This window comes from Doryrhamphus excisus, linkage group LG17, assembly GCF_037039965.1.
Source record: "Doryrhamphus excisus strain RoL-2023G ecotype Guam linkage group LG17, RoL_Dexc_Guam_v1.1, whole genome shotgun sequence".
NCBI lineage: Eukaryota > Metazoa > Chordata > Actinopteri > Syngnathiformes > Syngnathidae > Doryrhamphus > Doryrhamphus excisus.
Genome location: NC_136373.1, coordinates 15,787,501 through 15,809,099, shown reverse-complemented (window position 1 = coordinate 15,809,099; position 21,599 = coordinate 15,787,501). Strand labels below are relative to the sequence as shown.

Here is a 21,599-nt window from a genome sequence, read left to right as displayed (position 1 = left end):
ATCAATGCAATGCGTCAAGATTACAGCTGCATTGTGACTTTTTGACTTCAGGCATCAAGTATGTACACACACACACACACACACTTGATTCGGTTTAGCAGCCTCAACAAGCCACCATTTTTGTTGTTTGTATTTTTCTTTTATTTTCAATAATGCACTACAAATCATGAACACACAATTAAGAAGTACAAAAAAAAATAAAAAATAATCCACTGCATGCATTGGGGACACGATAATAGCACATTAAAAAAGTTATGAATATAAAAAAAACTGCATACATATCGTTCCTCCACATTTAAAGGTGCACAGTATTTGGCATTAAGCACAGGGGAGCTGCAGATAAAATAATGACACTGATAGCTGCTAGTTTTGCTCTTGATGCACTGCAAAAAATAGTTTACAAAAGTATGCTGCTTGGATTTTTCCCTTTTACATATCACACAGTATTTAATAATAATAATAATAATAATAACAAAAAAAATGGCATTCCCTGCTTTTCTTGGGTTAAATCTACGCCTGACGGAACCATACTTCTCTGGAAATAACAACTATAACAGCCGACCTTGTATATATTCTATACAATACAAAGCAATAACATTATGTCATCCATAATTCCATTTCTAAGCAAGAAAACATCTGTCCAGTAGTCTTTCCTCGACGCTCTGTACTACCAGTTCTGTGCTTCTCAACCAAACCTAATTAATACACGTAACATGCACAACAAGGTACAGCAATACGGGAAAGGAACAGGAAGCCAGTGTCAAAGTTCAAACCAAGCAGGCTACAGTTTTTTAGATTATACACAATCTATCCACATATATATTATTAGCATTACTGTTTGTCAATTTGACAGGGGAAAATAATAAGTCAAATGTGTAAAAAAAAAAAAATACAATCTTGCACAACTGGACTTTCTCCCGCTGTTGCGTTGTGATGTTGAAATTGTGTCAACTGTGCCGATTATGACAAAAATAAACTGCGAAAAGTGACTACAACCCTTGCATTTCAGCAACATTAGTATTACAATATATTAATTCAAGTAACAGTACTTGTGTAGCAGTCTGGCTGCATGAGTGCTGCCGCCACTGGGGAGCTGTGGTTCATTCATTCATTCATTTTCTACCACTTTTTCCTCATGAGGGTCGCGGCTGGGCCTATCCCAGCTGTCTTCGGGGGTTGCTGGAGCCTATCCCAGCTCTCTTTGGGGTTTCGAACCCGGGTCTCCACCACTCGTACACCGTGCAGCCTTAAAGTTACCTAAAATTCTGGAATTTTAGGTAATAATCGCCCAAAGACAGCTGGGATAGGCTCCAGCCTACCCTTGACCCTAGTGAGGTTAAGTGGCATAGAAAAGAAAACATGTACAGTTCATCACAGCTAGCTGGTCCTGTTTTGTAACATTATTAGAGCCCTCTAGACATGAAATAGCACCCCTATAGTCACCTTTACACTTATATTACCCAATATAGTAAATATTCCTTCATTCATTCTCTACTGCTTATCGTCACGAGGGTCGCAATGGGTGCTGGAGCCTATCCCAGCTCTCTTTGGGGTTTCGAACCCGGGTCTCCACCACTCGTACACCGTGCAGCCTTAAAGTTACCTAAAATTCTGTAATTTTAGGTAATAATCGCCCAAAGACAGCTGGGATAGGCTCCAGCCTACCCTTGACCCTAGTGAGGTTAAGTGGCATAGAAAAGAAAACATGTACAGTTCATCACAGCTAGCTGGTCCTGTTTTGTAACATTATTAGAGCCCTCTAGACATGAAATAGCACCCCTATAGTCACCTTTACACTTATATTACCCAATATAGTAAATATTCCTTCATTCATTCTCTACTGCTTATCGTCACGAGGGTCGCAATGGGTGCTGGAGCCTATCCCAGCTGTCTTCGAGGCGAGAGGCGGGGTACACCCTGGACTGGTTGCCAGCCAATCACAGGGCACATATAGACAAACAACCATTCACACTCACATTCATACCTATGGACAATTTGGAGTCGCTAATTAACCTAGCATGTTTTTGGAATGTGGGAGGAAACCGGAGTACCCGGAGAGAACATGCTAACTCCACACAGAGATGGCCGAGGGCGGAATTGAACTCGGGTCTCCTAGCTAACCACTCCACCACCGTGCAGCCGAGAATATAAACAATGTATTTTAAATCTATACTGCTTTACCAACTGTACACTGACTAGTACTATCCAAATTATATTTCTATAGTATTGTTGCTGAAATGATAAGAGGTGTAGTCTTTGTATTATTGAAAAAAAAATGAAGAGCGAACAGCAGAGTTTGTACACAGTTGACAAGTGGCAGGAAAAAAGCAGACACAGGAGAAGATATTAAATATACATTATCCAAAATGTCTGGAAGGCTCATTAAAAATGCATTTCTTCTTAATATGGGCAATGTCGGGGAAAAGTGCAAAAAGTCCCATTTTTGTTGTTTTTCTTGGCTTTCAGTGTTCATTGTGCTTGGTAAATATTCTAAGGTCCGATCAAAACAACAGGGCTTCATCATCATCATCATCATTGGTGTTCTCCGCAGCTTTTGGCAGTAACTGGCTATCAAAGAGGAATGTACCAGCTGGTGAAGACTTAGTAAAAAATAGATGTAAACAGTTTTCCAGTTCTCACACTTCACAAAGAGAGGAACTTAAAAAAAAAAAAACATCTTGCACACACAACATAATCGGGCGAGGGGGAATAGATGACCTAGTTTGTTTTTATTTTTCACGTACCCTTTTTTAATAGAAAATGATCCTAGCTAGCTGTCGAGCTAATGTTTATCCCCCCACCCCTCCTCCATTACATTGGTTTGTTGGCATTTGGGGGTTTAGTGACCTTCTTTTCGTAGGACCCTTGATGCTTGTATCCTGAGACGTATCCCGAAGTGTCGACTACGTCCACTCGTCCCGCCTTACCCTTCCCGCGACCCGTGTCGTCAAAACGCTCCTTGTGCGACCCCGTGAACTTTGTGGTGTCCGTCAGTCGGCTTACCGTCGGCGACGCCACGGCTCTCTGCGGACGGAGTTAGCGGGACGTTTCAGCTCCCATAAATGTCAGCCGAGGATTTAATTTAAGGACTCACCGTGACCCCGGCGATCACGGGCGCCTTCCCCTCAATCAGCTTGAAGACCTCAGCCTCGGCGTCCTCGCCGGGTTTTTCTTTGTACTTCTTCCTGGCCAGCTCTGCCAGCGCGACCTTGAACTCGTCAAACGTGATGGTGCGGCAGGACTTCTTCCTGAAAGAGGAAGTAACCCATGATAACCATGATGTAGGAAAGCGGTATGAATGTCTCTGTTCTGGCTGCTCAGTCCATATCTCAGTCCATAATGAAACCTATAGTGGTTTTTGGTATGTCGGAATGTTACATGTTGCACAGTTAGTGATTTTTGGTATGTCGGAATGTTACATGTTGCACAGTTGGTGATTTTTGTTATGTCGGAATGTTACATGTTGTACAGTTAGTGATTTTTGGTTATGTCGGAATGTTACATGTTGCACAGTTAGTGATTTTGGGTATGTCGGAATGTTACATGTTGCACAGTTAGTGATTTTTGGTATGTCGGAATGTTACATGTTGCACAGTTGGTGATTTTTGGTATGTAGGAATGTTACATGTTGCACAGTTGTTGATTTTTGGTATGTCGTAATGTTACATGTTGCAGTTAGTGATTTTTGGTATGTCGGAATGTTACATGTTGTACAGTTAGTGATTTTTGGTATGTCGGAATGTTACATGTTGCACAGTTAGTGATTTTTGGTTATGTAGGAATGTTACATGTTGCACAGTTAGTGATTTTTGGTATGCCGGAATGTTACATGTTGCACAGTTAGTGATTTTTGGTATGTAGGAATGTTACATGTTGCACAGTTACTGATTTTTGGTATGTAGGAATGTTACATGTTGCATAGCTTTCTGAAAGAGGAAGAAGCCCTCATTAGAGGAGCCCTGAAAAGTCTGTTGATGGGATCATCAAGGAGCAGGAAGGGCGTTTTTCCCAAACCAACCATCGGCATTTCCGTGGTCAAATGTAACACTTGGCAGTAAGTCAGATCTTCCGGAACCCATGCTCCCGAATCTGAGGGCGTCTCGTTGGCTTTTTGCCCATTTCACTTCCACCTGACAAGCGCATAGTAACCCAAACACAAACATTCATCGCTGTGGCAATAGATCACCAAAACAACAGCCTATAAAGCACCGCAGTCGCCCCGGGCAACACGCCACAGTAAACACGGATGGTAGGATTTATCATTCACTTTTCTCCTCCAGTGACCTGTTTTGTTTAAGCCATCCGTCAGCGTTGAATATTTGGGCGCTCCATTGCTCGGAATCATTCCACTGCTGTCTAATGTCAGATGGGAAATTGGATTTCCAGTTGCCTTTTCTGTCAGTGAACCATAAATATAACCTCATCAGGCTCCTATTGGATCGCTAAGCTGTAAATATTCAGCATATCAACATCGAAAGAGATGGCCGTGAAGAAGGACAAAGGTTGAACAGGGAGTGGAACATTATTTCACATCGGAAAAATCGCTGCTGTTTGTTTACTTTACACGCTTGAAGCATCCGCGGGACCACGATCCATAAGAATAGGACACAGATGGAAGAATGTGTTTAATCCATGATCACTGATGGCCACAGCATGGAAAAAAGAAAAGCCGTGCCAGTGATTAATTAGTCTTTCTTAGGCCTCGGTAGTTGATAATGAGGCTCCAAGCAGACACTGAATGTGGCACAGCTAGCTAACCTCAGGAATCACTCAGCCACACTGTGATTAGCCAGGGCTCATTAAGTTTTTTGAAATGCAATGGTCGTCATGCCCGGAGACAGTCACGGTACATAAATACGAGCCAGCCCCTTCCCCCAGTCTGGATCCTCCCACCTCCGTTTGACCCAGATGCTACTGTACTAACCTCAAGGCTGGCGTGGACACGTGGCTTTTTGCTACTACGGCGTTAAGCATCAGTGTTGTTATGGGGAAATGGGCAGTTCAGTTCAATTGGAAAAGGCTGACACCAGCTGTAATCATGGTTTGGTACATAGGTGACCCCTCCAGCGTGTCCTAGGTCTGCCCCAGGACCTTCCTGCCCAGGCATGCCCTGAACACCTCAGCACAGAGGAGTCCGGGAGGCATTTGGACTACATGCTCGAGCCTCTCCATAAAATGCAAACTACTCACAGACAATTTATCCAATAAATGTGAAATATACGTTTAAGTCTTGTATAGTTGTATATTGTTTATATAGTCTTGTCCGTTTACGCATTTAGCAAGGAAAGCCAGGTGTAGGAATGTTACATGTTGCACAGTTAGTGATTTTTGGTATGTAGCAATGTAACATGTTGCACAGTTAGTGGTTTTTGCTATGTAGAAATGTTACAGGTTGCATAGCTAGTCGGTTTTGGTATGTAGGAATGTTACATGTTGCACAGTTAGTGGTTGTTGGTATGTGGGAATGTTACATGTTGCATAGTTAGTGGTTGTTGGTATGTAGGAATGTTACATATTGCACAGTTAGTGGTTGTTGGTATGTGGGAATGTCACATGTTGCATAGTTAGTGGTTTTTGGTATGTGGGAATGTTACATGTTGCACAGTTAGTGGTTTTTGGTATGTCGGAATGTTACATGTAGCATAGTTAGTGGTTTTTGGTATGTCGGAATGTTACATGTTGAATAGTTAGTGGGTTTTGGTATGTCGGAATTTTACATGTTGACTAGTTAGTGGTTTTTGCTATGTAGGAATGTTACATGTTGCATAGTTAGTGGTTTTTGCTATGTAGGAATGTTACATGTTGCATAGTTAGTGGTTGTTGGTATGTAGGAATGTTACATGTTGTATTGTTAGAGGTTTTTGCTATGTAGGAATGTTACATTTTGCATAGTAAGAGGTTTTTGCAATGTAGGAATGTTACATGTTGCATAAGTATCAGTTATTTGACAACAATGTATGTTTATAAGGCAAAATTGTGGTCGGGGGTTATTATTAGAGCCTAGTGCACTTAAGTCAAGCAGCAAAGGATGAACCGTTGTGGCCTGAGGAAATACAGGAGGGCGCCATCATACATCCAGATCCTTTGTCCTGGTTTTTGCTTTCAACTCAGAGCAGCATGAATGTGAACCTGTCCGTAGATGGAAATCCAACCGTGGGCCAGCCTTTACTGCTACAAAAACAGCTTCTCTGCACGTTTATGTTGCCGCAGTTCCAACCCAAGCAATGTTTGTGGTCTTTGGGGGATGCATGAGAGCTGAGTGACTAAGTCTTAAGTCATCGCTGTTGCTGCCCTCGTCATGTAGTGTTATGAATACAGTTCTGTCCTGGGACGAACCCCCGTTTATCTAAGTATATCAGCGTCACAATCTGGCCTGGATCGACCGGTTCTGCTCTGATGTCACTCGGAATCTCCTTTTATGTTTACAACAGAAGAAGCTATTCTTACTTGACTTTGGAGAAGACGATATCCACGTCGGTGAGGGTGACGTTCTTGCCGTCGATCACGCCGCAGTCCTTGCAGAGCTTGGACCAGTTCTTGCCGTGCATGTCCTTGCCGGTGGCGCGTGTGTCACCGTGGATGGCGAAACGTCGAAACGACTCCTCTAAAGCGGTCACCTCCACCGGCGTGGACGAGCCCATTCCTCCTTCGCTGGTCCCGTTAGAGTCGGAGGAGAGCCTTTTGGACGCTCTGTCTTTAGAGTGTTCATTATGGGGCCGCAGTTGGGCCGTGCCGATGTTGGGATGCTTGGCTGTCTGGACTTTAAAGTCATCTAGTCTGTCTCTGAGAAGAAAGTATCATCTGAGCTTCAGTGCGACATGAAGGGAAGACAAGAACATCTTGAATGCCATGACTGGAACTTATCTTTCGTATACAGACCCAAAAAAAGACTAGTAACACTAACGTAATCTGTTTTGGAGCCTTTCTGGCTGTTGTCGGTGTTGTGTTCAAGTACAAAGTGAACACAATAAGGCTGCACGGAGGTCGAGTGGTTAGCGCGCAGACCTCAATCCCACTCTCGGCCATCTCTGTGTGGAGTTTGCATGTTCTCCCCGTGCATGCGTGGGTTTTCTCCGGGTACTCCGGTTTCCTCCCACATTCCAAAAATAGGGATAAGCTCCAGCACCCCCTGCAACCCTCGGGAAGATAAGCGGTAGAAAATAAATGAATGAATGTTTTTGGAATGTGGGAGGAAACCGGAGTACCCCGAGAAAACCCACCTATGCACGGGGAGAACTCCACAAACTCCACACAGAGATGGTCAAGGGTGGAATCGAACTCGGTTGAGGCCTGCGCGCTAACCACTCATCCGCTGTGCAACCCGTATTTTAATTAATTCAGCCATTTTTATGCTTGGAAATCCTCAATTTAGGCAAAATGTGCTTAAATATGCAATAGGACGTATTGAACCACGAAACACTTGCCTACAGTCACGCATGATAGTGGTGGCATCATGGACTACAGCTGACCCGAGTGCTGCCGGCATCGGTGAGCTGCGGTTCATTCAACATAACTAGCGCCAGTGAGGGGTGTAGTCACTTTTGTGAGCGACAGTGCCTGTTACTATTTCCTAGTCGTGTTTGTGTGCTGTTGAAAACAAACCATGAGAACCGAATGGGGGTGGAGGAATTGTGTGTTTTTCAACAAGCGGGGATTGTGTGGCGACACTCCTCAAAACTTACTTCTGGTCTGCCATGCTTGTGCGGGAATTAGGCTCCTTCTGTGCAGTGCTTGGATTTGCTGACTTGTGTTTCTGTCTCTTTGTGCTGTGGAAAAGATGAGAAGGTGGAGGTGGATACTGTGAGATGATGTGCCGTTACATAGGAGCCTTTTTTGGGGGGGGGGGTGAATGAACATTTAGTTGGAAATGATGCAACAAAGTGAATGTCAGAAAAATGCAATTTTCCTAATTCTAAGAAAAACATACATAAGTCTCTCCGGAGTATAAGTCGCACAAGGCCAAAAATGCATAATTGGGTAGAAAAAAACATACATAAGTCGCACTGGAGTATAAGTCGCACAAGACCAAAAATGCATAATTAGGTAGAAAAAAAACATACATAAGTCGCTCCGGAGTATAAGTCGCACAAGGCCAAAAATACATAATTAAGTAGAAAAAAACATACATAAGTCGCACTGGAGTATAAGTCGCACAAGGCCAAAAATGCATAATTAAGTAGAAAAAAACATACATAAGTCGCACTGGAGTATAAGTCGCACAAGGCCAAAAATGCACAATTAGGTAGAAAAAAACATACATAAGTCGCTCCGGAGTATAAGTCGCACTGGAGTATAAGTCGCACAAGGCCAAAAATGCACAATTAGGTAGAAAAAAACATACATAAGTCGCTCCGGAGTATAAGTCGCACAAGGACAAAAATGCACAATTAGGTAGAAAAAAACATACATAAGTCGCACTGGAGTATAAGTCGCATAAGGCCAAAAATGCATAATTAGGTAGAAAAAAACATACATAAGTCGCTCCAGAGTATAAGTCGCACAAGGTCAAAAATGCATAATTAGGTAGAAAAAAAACATACATAAGTCACTCCGGTGTATAAGTCGCATTTTTTGCGGATAATTTATTTTCCAAACTACTTGACCAAAACAGACATTACATCATCTTGGAAGGCAAGTTCTAATAATAATAAAAGAATAGAGAACATAAAAGAATAGAGAACAGGCTGAATAGGTGTAAGATATGCTAACACAATAGTTATTAGCTACACAAAAAATAAACATGAACAGAAAAGGTGTCCAGTGTTTATGTAACATAAACACTTTTTTCATTTATAAGTCGCTCTGGAGTATAAGTCGCAGGAACAGCCAACCTATGAATAAAAAGTGCGACTTATAGTCCGGGAAATACGGTAATTTACAATATTGCCCTCCTATTTGCATCCCTATGCACTGATTAGCAGCACCTCAACTTTGCTTTAATAATCCATGCAGTAGTAAGCATAAAATGATACTACCAAGTACCTCGAACCCGAATCCGATGCTCACCTTTCAGCTGTTCCCATCATTAACGCAGCATCCTTACACAGCATGTGTTGCCATGACAGATAAAAAGCCAACAAAGTTACACGCCAGCTCCAACCGTGTGAATCTCTTATGTCCACGTGGTCCATGACACCATTCAGTAACCCCCCCCCCTCCCGACCTTATATAGATACCTTGTAAATCCCAGTCTTAGTGCCAACACTAAGAATGCGACCTTGCTTACTTAACGCGTACAAAAGCCAAGAGTGACACAGCATAGAAGAAGATATTCTAAATGTCTGAATGATGGGGCTTTCAGAGACGCAAACACTGGGAGGCCATTGTCTTAATTGGAGTGGCCCCTCTCTCTGCGACCCGTGCACGTTTATTCAGACATGGCGACATCGTTGACTATCACTACTGACTGCAGACACTTTTGTCATCCAGGACTCGGGCCAAGAGTTCCCAAGGCACCAGAAATTTCACAATTTCCAAAGAATGCATAAACAATTCAGACCTTCATAAACAAACAAATACAAAAATAGTTTAATTGCGTTTCCTGTATGCTTTCTAAAGTGCTCTCCCATTAAATAAATATGGCACTTAGGGCACGCTCAAACTCCACAATCTGTTCCAAGCTCTAGCATACTTCACACCTAAAATCTGTATCATTTGACAATTATGAGTATGTAGACAAACAATAATTCAGTAATTCAAATACCACCATCGCCAAAAATGATGGAATCAGTCATAATGACGTACCTTGAAATCTGAAGTATTATGACAGCCCTCCGGATCTGAGCGTATCGGCCCCTCGGACCGGTTAGGTTGCCAACCCCTAACTGTTACCCCTACCTCGACTCGAACCCAAATCCTTAACCATCATCCGTAATAGAAACCCCAAAAGTGACCCAAGTAATGGTGGGCAAAACCGTTCATTTCAGTGAACCGGTTCATTCAGTGAAAAGATCCGTTCATTTCGATCAATTGGTTGTTATCCTGTGATCTCCCCCGGTCAGCCGTGTCGAGTCGAGTCCGTTCACTCATGTTCACGCTCGTTCCGACTCAACAGCGCAAAAACACGCGATGACGTACCTTGAAATCTGAAGTATTATGACAGCCCTCCGGATCCGAGCGTATCGGCCCCTCGGACCGAGTCAATCTCTCTGTCTCGGTCTTTCTGACTGGAAAGAACGAGGTCTATCTGAAGTACCTAACAATGGTTAGGTTCGCTTAGGTTAGGTTGCCAACCCCTAACCGTTAGGGGTTTACCTTACCTCGACTTGAACCCAAATCCTTAGCCATCATCCCTATTAGAAACCCTAGAAGTGACCCAAGTCGTGGTGAGCAAAACCGTTCATTTCAGTAAAAAGATCCGTTCATTTCATTCATTTTGTTGATTTCGGTCAATTGGTCGTTATCCTGTGATGTCCCCTTGTGCATAGACCCGGTCAGCCATGTCGAGTCAGTCCGTTCAATCATGTTCACGTTCGTTCCGACTCAACTGCGCAACAACACGTGATGACTAGTAGTGTGTCAGTCATGAACAAACGGGTCAAAAGAACTAGTTATTTTTGTGAACGGAATGAACAAGGTCACCGACAGTGTCGGTCAGTCTTTCGGTCTCGGTCCTTCAGTCAGCTAGCCCCACCCACCCACAGAGCGAGGCGCGACGATAGGAGAAGACTGAACTGACTCTCTAACCAATCAAAAAAAACGGATTTGCAACCGAACGGACTGAATTGGTATTTTAGGGGCGGTGTTCATTCCGTTCACAAAAAAGAACTAGTTCTTTTGACCCGTTCGTTCATGACCGACACACTGCTAATGTCCAGAAGACTCCGTTAGTACAGAACGGTCAAATATTAGTTAATACAGTTTTAATGCGAGTACAAGATTCATTTTGGGTCCGATTTATTTCTTCTGCTGCCTTTGGTTAAGGGCGGCTCTACAGAAGAAAAAAATCTGTGAGTAGATGATGACAACACGCTTACATCCACTCGCCTTCTGGCAACACGCACGCTTGCACACATGAATGCTCCAACCATAAGTTGACCCAATTTTGAGGTGCAGCTATTCAGAGAGACAATACGGCGTCACGGCTGGAAAACATTCTATTCATTGCTCAGGAGAGAGAAGATCAGCCAGTAGACGACGTGTGCGAGCTACGATCGGCCCAAGGAAATGTTTGGCAGATGGCGCGACACATAATGATGACATCGTTGACGGGGAGAGAGGAGGAAAGTGTTGAGGCTGCGTGACTGTCATAGCATCACGGTGAAGCCCATCTGGGTTCTATCTAGACCTATATATCTGCTGGGAAGCGGTTCTAGACTGGAACCAGTCAATCATAAATTGTGACCGTTACTGTTACAGTTAGACCCTGCCCCCCGTCCCCATACACTCCTCTGTGGGTAAATCATTCCTTCCTGTTCCGTACTTCTCACGGTTTAAAGTAAACAAAGAAAAATATTCACCGAAGTGGATAAGTGGGTATGATTTTGTTTGTTTGTTATTGTCTGTTTTGGCGCAAAACTAGATAAAGGTTACAGTACATAATATTTGCCGACTTCTATACTGAGTTAATATACTACTTTGCTGACCTATAAGCTGGGATAGGCTCCAGCACCCCTCCGCGGCCCTCATGAGGAAAAAGCAGTAGAAAATGAATGAATGAATGTTCAAACATTACAACAGTTCCATGCTAACTTGCTAACATGCTAACTTTTTTCCTCTTGAGGAAAAAGCGGTAGAAAATGAATGAATGAATGAATGAATGTTCAAATATTACAACAGTTCCATGCTAGCCGTTAGCAGTTCCATGCTCACTTGCAACTTGCTAACATGCTAACTTTTTTCCTTGTGAGAAAAAATGCGGTAGTGAATGAATGAATGAATGGTCAAACATTACAACAGTTCCATGCTAACCGTTAGCAGTTTCATGCTAACTTGCTAACATGCTAACTTTTTTCCTCGTGAGGAAAAAGCGGTAAAAAAATTAATGAATGGATGTTCAAACATTACAACAGTTCCATGCTAACCGTTAGCAGTTCCATGCTAACTTGCTAACATGCTAACTTTTTTCCTCTTGAGGAAAAAGCGGTAGAAAATGAATGAATGTTCAAATATTACAACAGTTCCATGCTAACCGTTAGCAGTTCCATGCTCACTTGCTAACTTGCAACTTGCTAACATGCTAACTTTTTTCCTCGGGAGAAAAAAAGCGGTAGAAAATGAATGAATGAATGGTCAAACATTACAACAGTTCCATGCTAACCGTTAGCAGTTCCATGCTAACTTGCTAACATGCTAACTTTTTTCCTCGTGAGGAAAAAGCGGTAGAAAATGAAAGAATGAATGTTCAAACATTACAACAGTCCCATGCTAACCGTTAGCAGTTCCATGCTCACTTGCTAACTTGCAACTTGCTAACATGCTAACTTTTTTCCTCGGGAGAAAAAAAGCGGTAGAAAATGAATGAATGAATGGTCAAACATTACAACAGTTCCATGCTAACTGTTAGCATTGGAACAGCACCCCCCGCGACCCTGGTGAGGAAAAGCGGTAGAAAATGAATGAATTAAACATAATTGAGCAGTTTGCTCTATGCTGCTGGTACAACATTGGTTCTGGTGCTGCTGTTTATCATTGAACGCACTCAAGCACCGGCATTGAGCGTTCCAAGTGTACCGTAGCACGTCTCAGGTCACCGCAACACCGTTCACTCTCCCATCAGTCAGTCTGCTCTGTGAATCACACGTTGGCGTGCACTGAGCAGCAGAGTAACAAGATGCTTCCTGCGAGCCGTGGCGGTTATTGTTGGCAGTAGCAGTGATCCAAATTGAGGAAGGAGAAGACGATGCTAAGAAAGCATGACGCCGCCACGGTTCGCATGCGGCAATTCTCAATAATATTGTTTTTTTTTTACATTACAGTGGAACCTGAAAAGTTAAATAACCCTGAATGAGACCCCCCCAAAAAAGTGTAAAGTCCCCAAAAATTACATATGTAACGCTAGCTCAGCCAAATGTAACGAGCGTAAATAGAACAACTCTGTAATTCAGGGTGCAGACGACTTTGACATCTAGGTTTTGAAGTATCCATACATCCATTTTTATGCAGTTTATCCTCATTAGGGCCGCAAGAGTATGCTGGAGCCTATCCCAGCTGACTGGGCGAGAGGCGGGGTAGACACCTGTACTGGTCGCTAGCCAATTGTAGGTGTTTTGAGCTAACAAATATGAAGTAACTTTGATCAAATGTAGAATTTCTACAATTTAGTTAACAATGTTTAAACAGGCGGCACGGCAGTCGAGTGGTTAGCGCACAGACCTCACAGCGAGGAGGGTTCAATTCCACCCTCTGCCATCTTTGTGTGGAGTTTGCACGTTCTCCCCGTGCATGCGTGGGTTTTCTCCGGTTACTCCGGTTTCCTCCCACATTCCAAAAACATGCTAGGTTAATTAGCGACTCCAAATTGTCCATAGGTATGAATGTGAGTGTGAATGGTTGTTTGTCTATATGTGCCCTGTGATTGGCTGGCGACCCCGCCTCTTGCCTGAAGACAGCTGGGATAGGCTCCAGCACCCCCCGCGACCCTCGCGAGGAAAAAGCGGTAGAAATGAATGAATGAATGTTCAAACATTACAACAGTTCCATGCTAACTTGCAACTTGCTAACATGCTAACTTTTTTCCTCATGAGGAAAAAGCGATAGAAAATGAATGAATGAATGTTCCATGCTAACTGTTAGCAGTACCATGCTAACTTGCTAACTTGCAACTTGCTAACTTTTTTCCTTGTGAGGAAAAAGCGGTAGAAAATGAATGAATGAATGTTCAAACATTACAACAGTTCCTTGCGAACTGTTAGCAGTTCCATGCTAACTTGCAACTTGCTAACTTTTTTTCTCGTGAGGAAAAAGCGGTAGAAAATGAATGAATTAATGTTCAAACATTACAACAGTTCCATGCTAACCGTTAGCAGTTCCATGCTAACTTGCTAACATGCTAACTTTGTTCCTCGTGAGGAAAAAGCGGTAGAAAATGAATGAATGAATGTTCAAACATTACAACAGTTCCATGCTAACCATTAGCAGTTCCATGCTAACGTCCATGCTAACCATGGATTAATTATATTACCATGATATTATATCCTGTGCTCTTATAACCCGTTTGTGAAACCTCGGTGAACAACAATACCCATTTTCTTCATCCATGACCTTATTTTCATCCCCATGTTAATGTATAATATTTGGATTTACAGTGTGAGTTAAAGTGTTTGTGACATTAGCCAAAGGCGCTAAGAATAGCTTAATGAAATCTGGGCCAATGACTGTCTTCCTCCCATGCATGTCTAATTCAACCTATGGGGGGGACACGTCAACATCTCTTTTTTTAGCACACTCATATCTGTTACAGCTATATATATAAATATAAAATACCATATTTAATATGTTTCCTCAAAAAGGCTGTTTATCGAGGACATACATCCTGTCTTCTGTGCAATAATTATGTAACTGCTTACATACAACGCAACAGCTTGGCACAGAGACCGCACCCATAGGCTAATCGAGGTGTCAATCACTTTATGTGGCCAATCAGCGCTCGTAAGGGGGGTTGTGCTTTTGGAAGATAAACAGAAGACACTCGTGTTGTTGATGTTACACGGACATGGCTGCTGCAGCTGGAGACAAGTGTCGTTACATAAAGATATAAATGCCATATTACATGAATACGGGATTAATAAAACCGTAAAACGTGAAAATTATTGTATAATTTTAAATAGAAGAAACGTTGAAGGAGATAGGAAGCATAAGCATTCACGTACAAATAAGCGCACCTTCCCGAATGAGGTATCTTGCAGAAGGAAGCCACCAGCAAACCGCTTCTGCTTTTTAACATCATAACAACAACAACACGCACGGCCACGTTTAAAAATGAAATTAATAAATGAATCACCTGGTGACGTAATATCCCCCACCTTTGTTGTTAGTTTAAAATCATAGTTGAGAAGCGCCTCGGTGCGTCACTCCTCTCCGCTGCCTGCGTTCCAACCTAGCGATGATGGCTCGGTTCTCCCCCCCCGGGATGCTGGAGAGAGAGCAGCCCGCTGATTGGCTGCCCTCTCCCCGCCAAGGAGCTGCTTTCCTCCCGCTTGGTGGAGATGTTGGAACAAAACAAGCACACCAGAGCATCTTTCTGCTGATTTGCTTTTGGGGGTTCTCATGGTTGTTAGTCACTCAGGATCAATATGTTATTGTATTGATTGTCACCACTTAATAAGTGATGAATGTGGCACACTGAATGACCTTTGAACTTTATTCTCTTTAAGGGTGTTACACAACCAATGTGAGCCTAATGGCTGGGCATGGATGGATGGACATTATGTAACCTTCAGCCCCTTGCAGAGGCACCATCATAACATAATGGCGATCCCTTATATGAGGAAAACGATAAATGTGGAAAAATGTCAAAAAAATTGCCCTGGCGACCAGTCCAGGGTGTACCCCGCCTCTCGCCCGAAGACAGCTGGGATAGGCTCCAGCGTTGAGTGAGGTTTACTATAACTTAACCATGTGATCAACAATTTACAATCATTCATTCATTTTCTACCGCTTATCCTCACAAGGGTCGCGGGGGTGCTGGAGCCTATCCCAGCTGTCTTCTACCCTGGACTGGTGGCCAGCCAGCCAATCACAGGGCACATATAGACAAACAACCATTCACACTCACATTCATACCTATGGACAATTTGGAGTCGCCAATTAACCAATTAACCTGGAATTGAACCTGGGTCTCCTAGCTGTCACATTTGTTTCATGTGACAAAAAAAAAAAACCTCCTTTGAAAACACATTTTTTGACATACATGAATACAGTCCAAGTTGCACGGCGGTCAAGTGGTTAGCGCGCAGACCTCACAGCTAGGAGACCAGGGTTCAATCCCACCACACTCGGCCATCTCTGTGTGGAGTTTGCATGTTCTCCCCGTGCATGCGTCGGTTTTCTCCGGGTATTCCGGTTTCCTCCCACATTCCAAAAACATGCTAGGTTAATTAGCGACTCCAAATTGTCCATAGGTATGAATGTGAGTGTGAATGGTTGTTTGTCTATATGTGCCCTGTGATTGGCTGGCCACCAGTCCAGGGTGTACCCCGCCTCTTGCCACTAAGACAGCTGGGATAGGCTCCAGCACCCTCCGCGACTCTAGTGAGGATAAGCGGTAGAAAATGAATGAATGAATACAATCCTCTATGTTAAGAGGATAAGCGGTAGAAAATGAATGAATGAATACAGTCCTCTACGTTAAGATTTCAGTATCAGTTTCTAGCGTATGTTTCATTTTTGGCCACCAGATGGTGCTAATTCCTTGCTCGGTTCAAAGCATATGCTGTATGGGTGCCTTGAGACTGAAATAACAGATGTGTTGGTTCGCTACTGACGTTTGGAATGATGTGTAGGTTTTATTAGCTAACTTTATTAGCCAAATTATTAGTCATTGTGTCAGTGCGCCAAAGAAAAGGAAAGTCATCATCATGGGAGTGAAAGTGAACAAAAGATCAGGCACCAACCACCATTAAGGATCTTTGAAGGTCTTTGAATGCAAGAGGTGGGTCATGGATTCTGTGCACTGTTACAGATCAATGAGAAGTAGTAGTAATAGTAATATTTTATGGATAACTTTTTGCGTTTTTTCAACTTTCATCGTAGTCTTGGGGTGAGGGGGTGTTTGGTTCCCTAAATATACATTCAATTGAATGCCCTTTTAAAGTTAGGAGTCAGTCCCATAGGTTCAAGCAGCTGAAAATAATGAAGAGACATCCAATACGGTATTAATCTTTACACTGAAATGATAGGACAGTCATACAAATAAGTAAGTGATGTTCTCACATCAGAGTATCTTCTGAAGAGGATGGATGTTTTACCATACAAGGTTGTTGCCTCGGCTAGCAGATCAAATGATTTACGTCTCACCACCCCCGTACATGGATTTTTCTTTGAAAAATAAATAAAAGATCTCCAGATGCCAAAAAAAAACTTGGCTAATGTTAGTGGAACAGAAGCTTTGACTTTGAAGTCACACAATACAAGATAAATATGAAAAATGGCTTCATAGCTGGTATCAAACCGGTGATGATTATCACCAAAGGCTCCACGGTGACTCACGATAGTCCCCTGAGAACATGAACCTATCCTGGTGCATCCTAGCGCCGACTGCTACGTAGCATCCCGAGTCATCACTGAACTTCCGAGAGGGTCCTGCACCTCCGGTATGCTGTCCACCGACTTCACGCTGTCACTTTGAATGTCTTCTCCGCCGTCAGGCTTCCAGCTTCTGATAGTAGTCAGCTCTCTTTCTCCTTTTTTTAAAACAATAGAAGACAAAATTAGTCATAATTATATTGGCAATGGTATAGAATAAAATAAAATGGATAGAATATTGGCACTTTAGGTTGCGGCCTGTCAATCACAGCCACACATAGTATATAAAAAAAATACATTGTTAAAGAAATCAAATCAACTTTATTTGTAGAGAACTTTTCCTGTAAGGACATGCAACACAAAGTGATTAAAGCTAAAGACTAAAAGCATGAAATAGGACTAAAAAGATAAAAAAACGTAAGAAGAGTTTTAAACAGGGGTCTCAAACATACGGCCCGCGGGCCAAATGTGGCCCGCAGGACACTAGTTTGAGGCCCCCGCCTTGATATGAAAGTTTAATGTTAGTGCGGCCCGCACAAGTTTGATATATGGATGCTGTATGGTATCATGTACCCAGAAAAAAATTATTACGTTTGATTCATGTTCATGTTAAAGGTTAAATAACTGTTATCCTCCCTATCCGTGTGGAAGTGGTAAGTTTTTGGCTATTTAAGTTTAAAGGAAATAACTTGAAGGCTACCGTTTAGGTCGCTAGCTCTCTAGTTTGCGAGTTAGCAATTTGCACAGGTTTCAGAAACTGAACTGAAACCGGTGAAATGCAACAAAGTGCGTATTCAAGTCAAAATGTGTGCAAAGTATAAAAAAATGTATCAGCAATACTTGTACTCACTTGATTTCTCTGCAGGATTCCGTGTTTCGTGATGGAAACCGGTTCCCTTTTTTGGTGTTTTCCTGAAGTTATCCACCTAGATCAAAATAAAATTAATCACAGATTGGTGAGATTAATTCCTGTACTGAAAGTCATGTTCTTACCTCCGTGCAGATGGGCTCCGATAGTCGGCTGCTAAGTGGTCCTTTATCGTCATCAGACCTGCAGGTACTAATGAAACACACGTGCACCATTCATTCATAGTAATACTTGCCACCATGTATACCCTAGTACTTTATATTAGCATAAATACAGGACTTACCTTGAACCATGAGTTAAACCTGGCTCACAGTCAGTAGAGCTACTTGGATTCTTTAACATAGAAAACACAATTAAAAAAAATAAAATAAAAAGATAACACGGAATAAATGACGTCGTTCTCACATGTGGGCTATTGTTGTTTATTTGTACGCCATGCGGATTTTCCACTTCGATCTCACGGCTTCTGGCTTCTTTTTGGCGCTGCAGCTTTATGTAATCAAACGTGCTTAAGCCTTTACAACCTGTAATAAAAATAAATTATTATTAACCATTATTTTTCACCTTAACAAGCCACAACGCTATTTATTATGTTGTAATACCACAAGTGTTTCTCAAAAGGCAGTCATTTTACCAAAAGCCCATTAGCTGTTCGATATAATTGTATAATTCCACTAGTATTAACAAATATTGAAATGTGTTGAAAAAAACAATAATTCCATGCTGTCATAAATATAATCACACAGAAATAATTGGAATCTTAGCATTCATCTCTACCAGAGAAGGTAATCCAAGCTAGCTCTAGCTAGCTTGTTGAATCATTTATAACTGAACAAGCTAGCGTGTTATGTATGTGTATTACCAGCTAGTATTATTCTGAGTATTAAAATCTAACAATATATAACATTTATTCCACCCTGTGTCATAAATATCCGTTTTTATGAAAGCATTGGCAGTTTAGCGATCATACTATCGTTCCAAGCTAATGCTAAGGAAGTTAGCTTATTTACGGTAATATAACTTTAAATATGCTGCCCCCTACTGATTTGGAGTGTGACAAACATGCTAGCTAGCTAGCTTGTTGAATCCTTTATAACTGAACAAGCTAGCGTGTTATGTATGTGTATTACCAGCTAGTATTATTCTAAGTATTAAAATATAACAATATATAACATTTGTTCCACCCTGTGTCATAAATGTCAGTTTTTATGAAAGCATTGGCAGCTTAGCAATCATGCTATCTTTCCAAGCTAATGCTAAGGAAGTTAGCTTATTCACAATAATTACCTTGTTGGATGCTTTTTACTTGGAGAAGATGGCATACTAGCTTCAAAAAACACAATTAGCTGTTGGTATTCTACTTCTCTAATTCCGTAGGTAAGTTTTAACACAGCAATATTGTAATATGCTGGAAAAAGCGACATGTTAATTTCCCTTTTACAGAAATCATTAGCAGCTTGCCTTAATATATTCTTTCCAAGCTAATGCTAAGGAAGTTAGCAAATCCTGGTTGAATGTTTTGTGCTATGTGTATACTGTATAATTCCACTAAAATCTGTTTTTAATGTCTAACTTTTTATACCGTGCCCCGCTTTTACCCATGTTTTAGCTGTGTATAAACAAATTAATGTATCTTACACTCTGTTTACTTACCTACTTATTACTTATTCAACTCCATTTTTTTCTGTAAAGAGTCTTTGAGTATTTTGAAAAACGGCATACAAATAAAATGCATTATTATTATTATTAAAAGTCTTTAGCGGCTCATGTTAGGTTTCTGTAAATCCACAAGTAAGCTGTAAAACACAATAATATTAAAAACACATCACATTCACTTCACTAATAACGGCTTATAGAAATAAATAGCAGATTTGCATTAGTGTATTTGATACAAAATAACTCTCAGTATGCTGGCCCTCTCCTGATTTGAACGACTCACAGAGGTAGAAATGAAAACAGAGAAGATGACACAGTAGTAGAAGGCACGTGAGGCTTAGCATGACCGTCGCGAAGGCCACTATGAGGAGACCGGCCGAACTGGTCTTTATGGAGGCTGATGGTAAAAACACCAGCCAGGTCTCATTTCCCAGCACACCTGCAGGAAGGCACACAAACACACACGTGCATGTGAATGATGAAATTATCACAACAAAGAATCTGAGCCGTTTGTGTGCCCTCTGTCCACTATTAAGATGACTCACCGTGGAATTGTGGTGCTGTCCGTAGGATGCTCGGATCTAGGTAGTGTTGGATGAATATGAACAAGACGACAGCGAAGAGCAACGCCACGCCGACCGTTGCGGAGGACACCGCTATGAAGAAGCACCTGATGACAATACAGGTCAACTTGTCGTTTTATTCATAGTGCCTCACAAAATGATGTCTTACCTGTAGTTTCTGCCACCCACACAGTTATTCAGCCATTTACAATGGTGATCAAAATCAGCCACACACTTATTGCAAACGCTGCAGTGTTTCACTCTGGGGCCACTGTCGAAAGGAAAGATTTGGGTCAAGTTTAAGACACAAATTAATTTAACCAATCATGAAATAGAACTGTACTCAAATGACATCTATTTAAAATAATTGTTATTCTTTGTACTAATACCCCCCAAAAATAAAAATTACAATTAAAAAAACAGGACATCAGTAATGAAGAAATTGGTGGATTGCAAGGGAATTTATTTTTAAATTTTATTTTATTTCATACATTTTAGCAGCTATACATTTAGCAGAATTTTTGTTGTGGCTGTTAATATAGAAAAGTTAATATGAGCTAGCTAACAATGCACGTCATTGGGACACCCATTTTGATTATGAGGCCCTCTTAAAAAAAAACCTAGCAACATAGGTTTTTAAGTAGGTTTTTTAATACAAATTATGAGGGGAAATTATTATTTTTTTAACATTAAAAAAAACTCGCAAGATTTGGAGAAACACACTTTTTCTTGGACAGTGCCTATAGCATTAGCAAATTACCTAACTTATTACATATAATTGAATTATTAAATGATGTTTCAATTCCCCCCAAAATAGCATGTTTCCAAATATTATGTGGATTTTTTTAATACAAATTATGAGGGAAAAAAATTTTTTAACATAAAAAAAACCTCACAAAATTTGGAGAAACACGCTTTTTCTTGGACAGTGCCGATAGCATTAGCAAATTACCTAACTTATTACCTATAACTGAATTATTAAATGATGTTTCCATGCCCCCAAAATAGCATGTTTCCAAATATTGTTATGAGTTTTTTTTAAAAATACAAATTATGAGGGAATTTTTTTTTTAACATAAAAAAAAAAACCTCACAAGATTTGGAGAAACACACTTTTTCTTGGACAATGCCTATAGGATTAGCAAATTACCTAACTTATTACATATAATTGAATTATTAAATGTTTCCATGCCCCCAAAATAGCATGTTTCCAAATATTGTTATATGGGTTTTTTTAATACAAATTATGAGGGGAAAAATTTTTTTGAACATAAAAAAAAAACTCACAAAATTTGGAGAAACACGCTTTTTCTTGGACAGTGCCTATA

The 21,599-nt window shown here is 41.3% G+C and overlaps 2 protein-coding genes across 4 annotated transcripts in view; both read right to left on the bottom strand.

Annotated features, from left to right (window-relative positions):
* Positions 1–459: 459 nt before the first annotated feature.
* tppp (tubulin polymerization promoting protein) lies at positions 460–15,070 on the bottom strand. Of its 3 annotated transcripts, none has more exons than XM_058085237.2 (5): positions 14,942–15,070; positions 7,683–7,766; positions 6,448–6,783; positions 3,095–3,248; positions 460–3,024 (listed from the first exon to the last, which is right to left on the bottom strand). In XM_058085237.2, the coding sequence occupies exons 2-5, from the start codon at positions 7,694–7,696 to the stop codon at positions 2,812–2,814; spliced, it is 717 nt and encodes a 238-aa protein (XP_057941220.2). In that variant the 5' UTR covers positions 7,697–7,766; positions 14,942–15,070; the 3' UTR covers positions 460–2,811. The 3 variants fall into 3 exon arrangements, with proteins under 3 accessions (XP_057941220.2, XP_057941222.2, XP_057941219.2); XM_058085239.2 differs by having other exon boundaries at positions 14,964–15,065; XM_058085236.2 differs by lacking the exon at positions 14,942–15,070 and adding an exon at positions 9,007–9,146.
* A 1,521-nt stretch (positions 15,071–16,591) lies between these two features.
* Positions 16,592–21,599, bottom strand: part of zdhhc11 (zDHHC palmitoyltransferase 11) — a 7,908-nt gene continuing 2,900 nt past the window's right edge. The window contains exons 4-11 of the mRNA XM_058085211.2: positions 20,441–20,542; positions 20,254–20,378; positions 19,992–20,147; positions 18,458–18,576; positions 18,336–18,385; positions 18,178–18,244; positions 18,035–18,110; positions 16,592–17,342 (exon numbers count right to left, since the gene is read on the bottom strand). Of these exons, the coding sequence (XP_057941194.2) occupies positions 17,200–17,342; positions 18,035–18,110; positions 18,178–18,244; positions 18,336–18,385; positions 18,458–18,576; positions 19,992–20,147; positions 20,254–20,378; positions 20,441–20,542 (838 nt within the window). The 3' untranslated portion in view covers positions 16,592–17,199. The remainder of the gene's footprint in view (positions 17,343–18,034; positions 18,111–18,177; positions 18,245–18,335; positions 18,386–18,457; positions 18,577–19,991; positions 20,148–20,253; positions 20,379–20,440; positions 20,543–21,599) is intronic.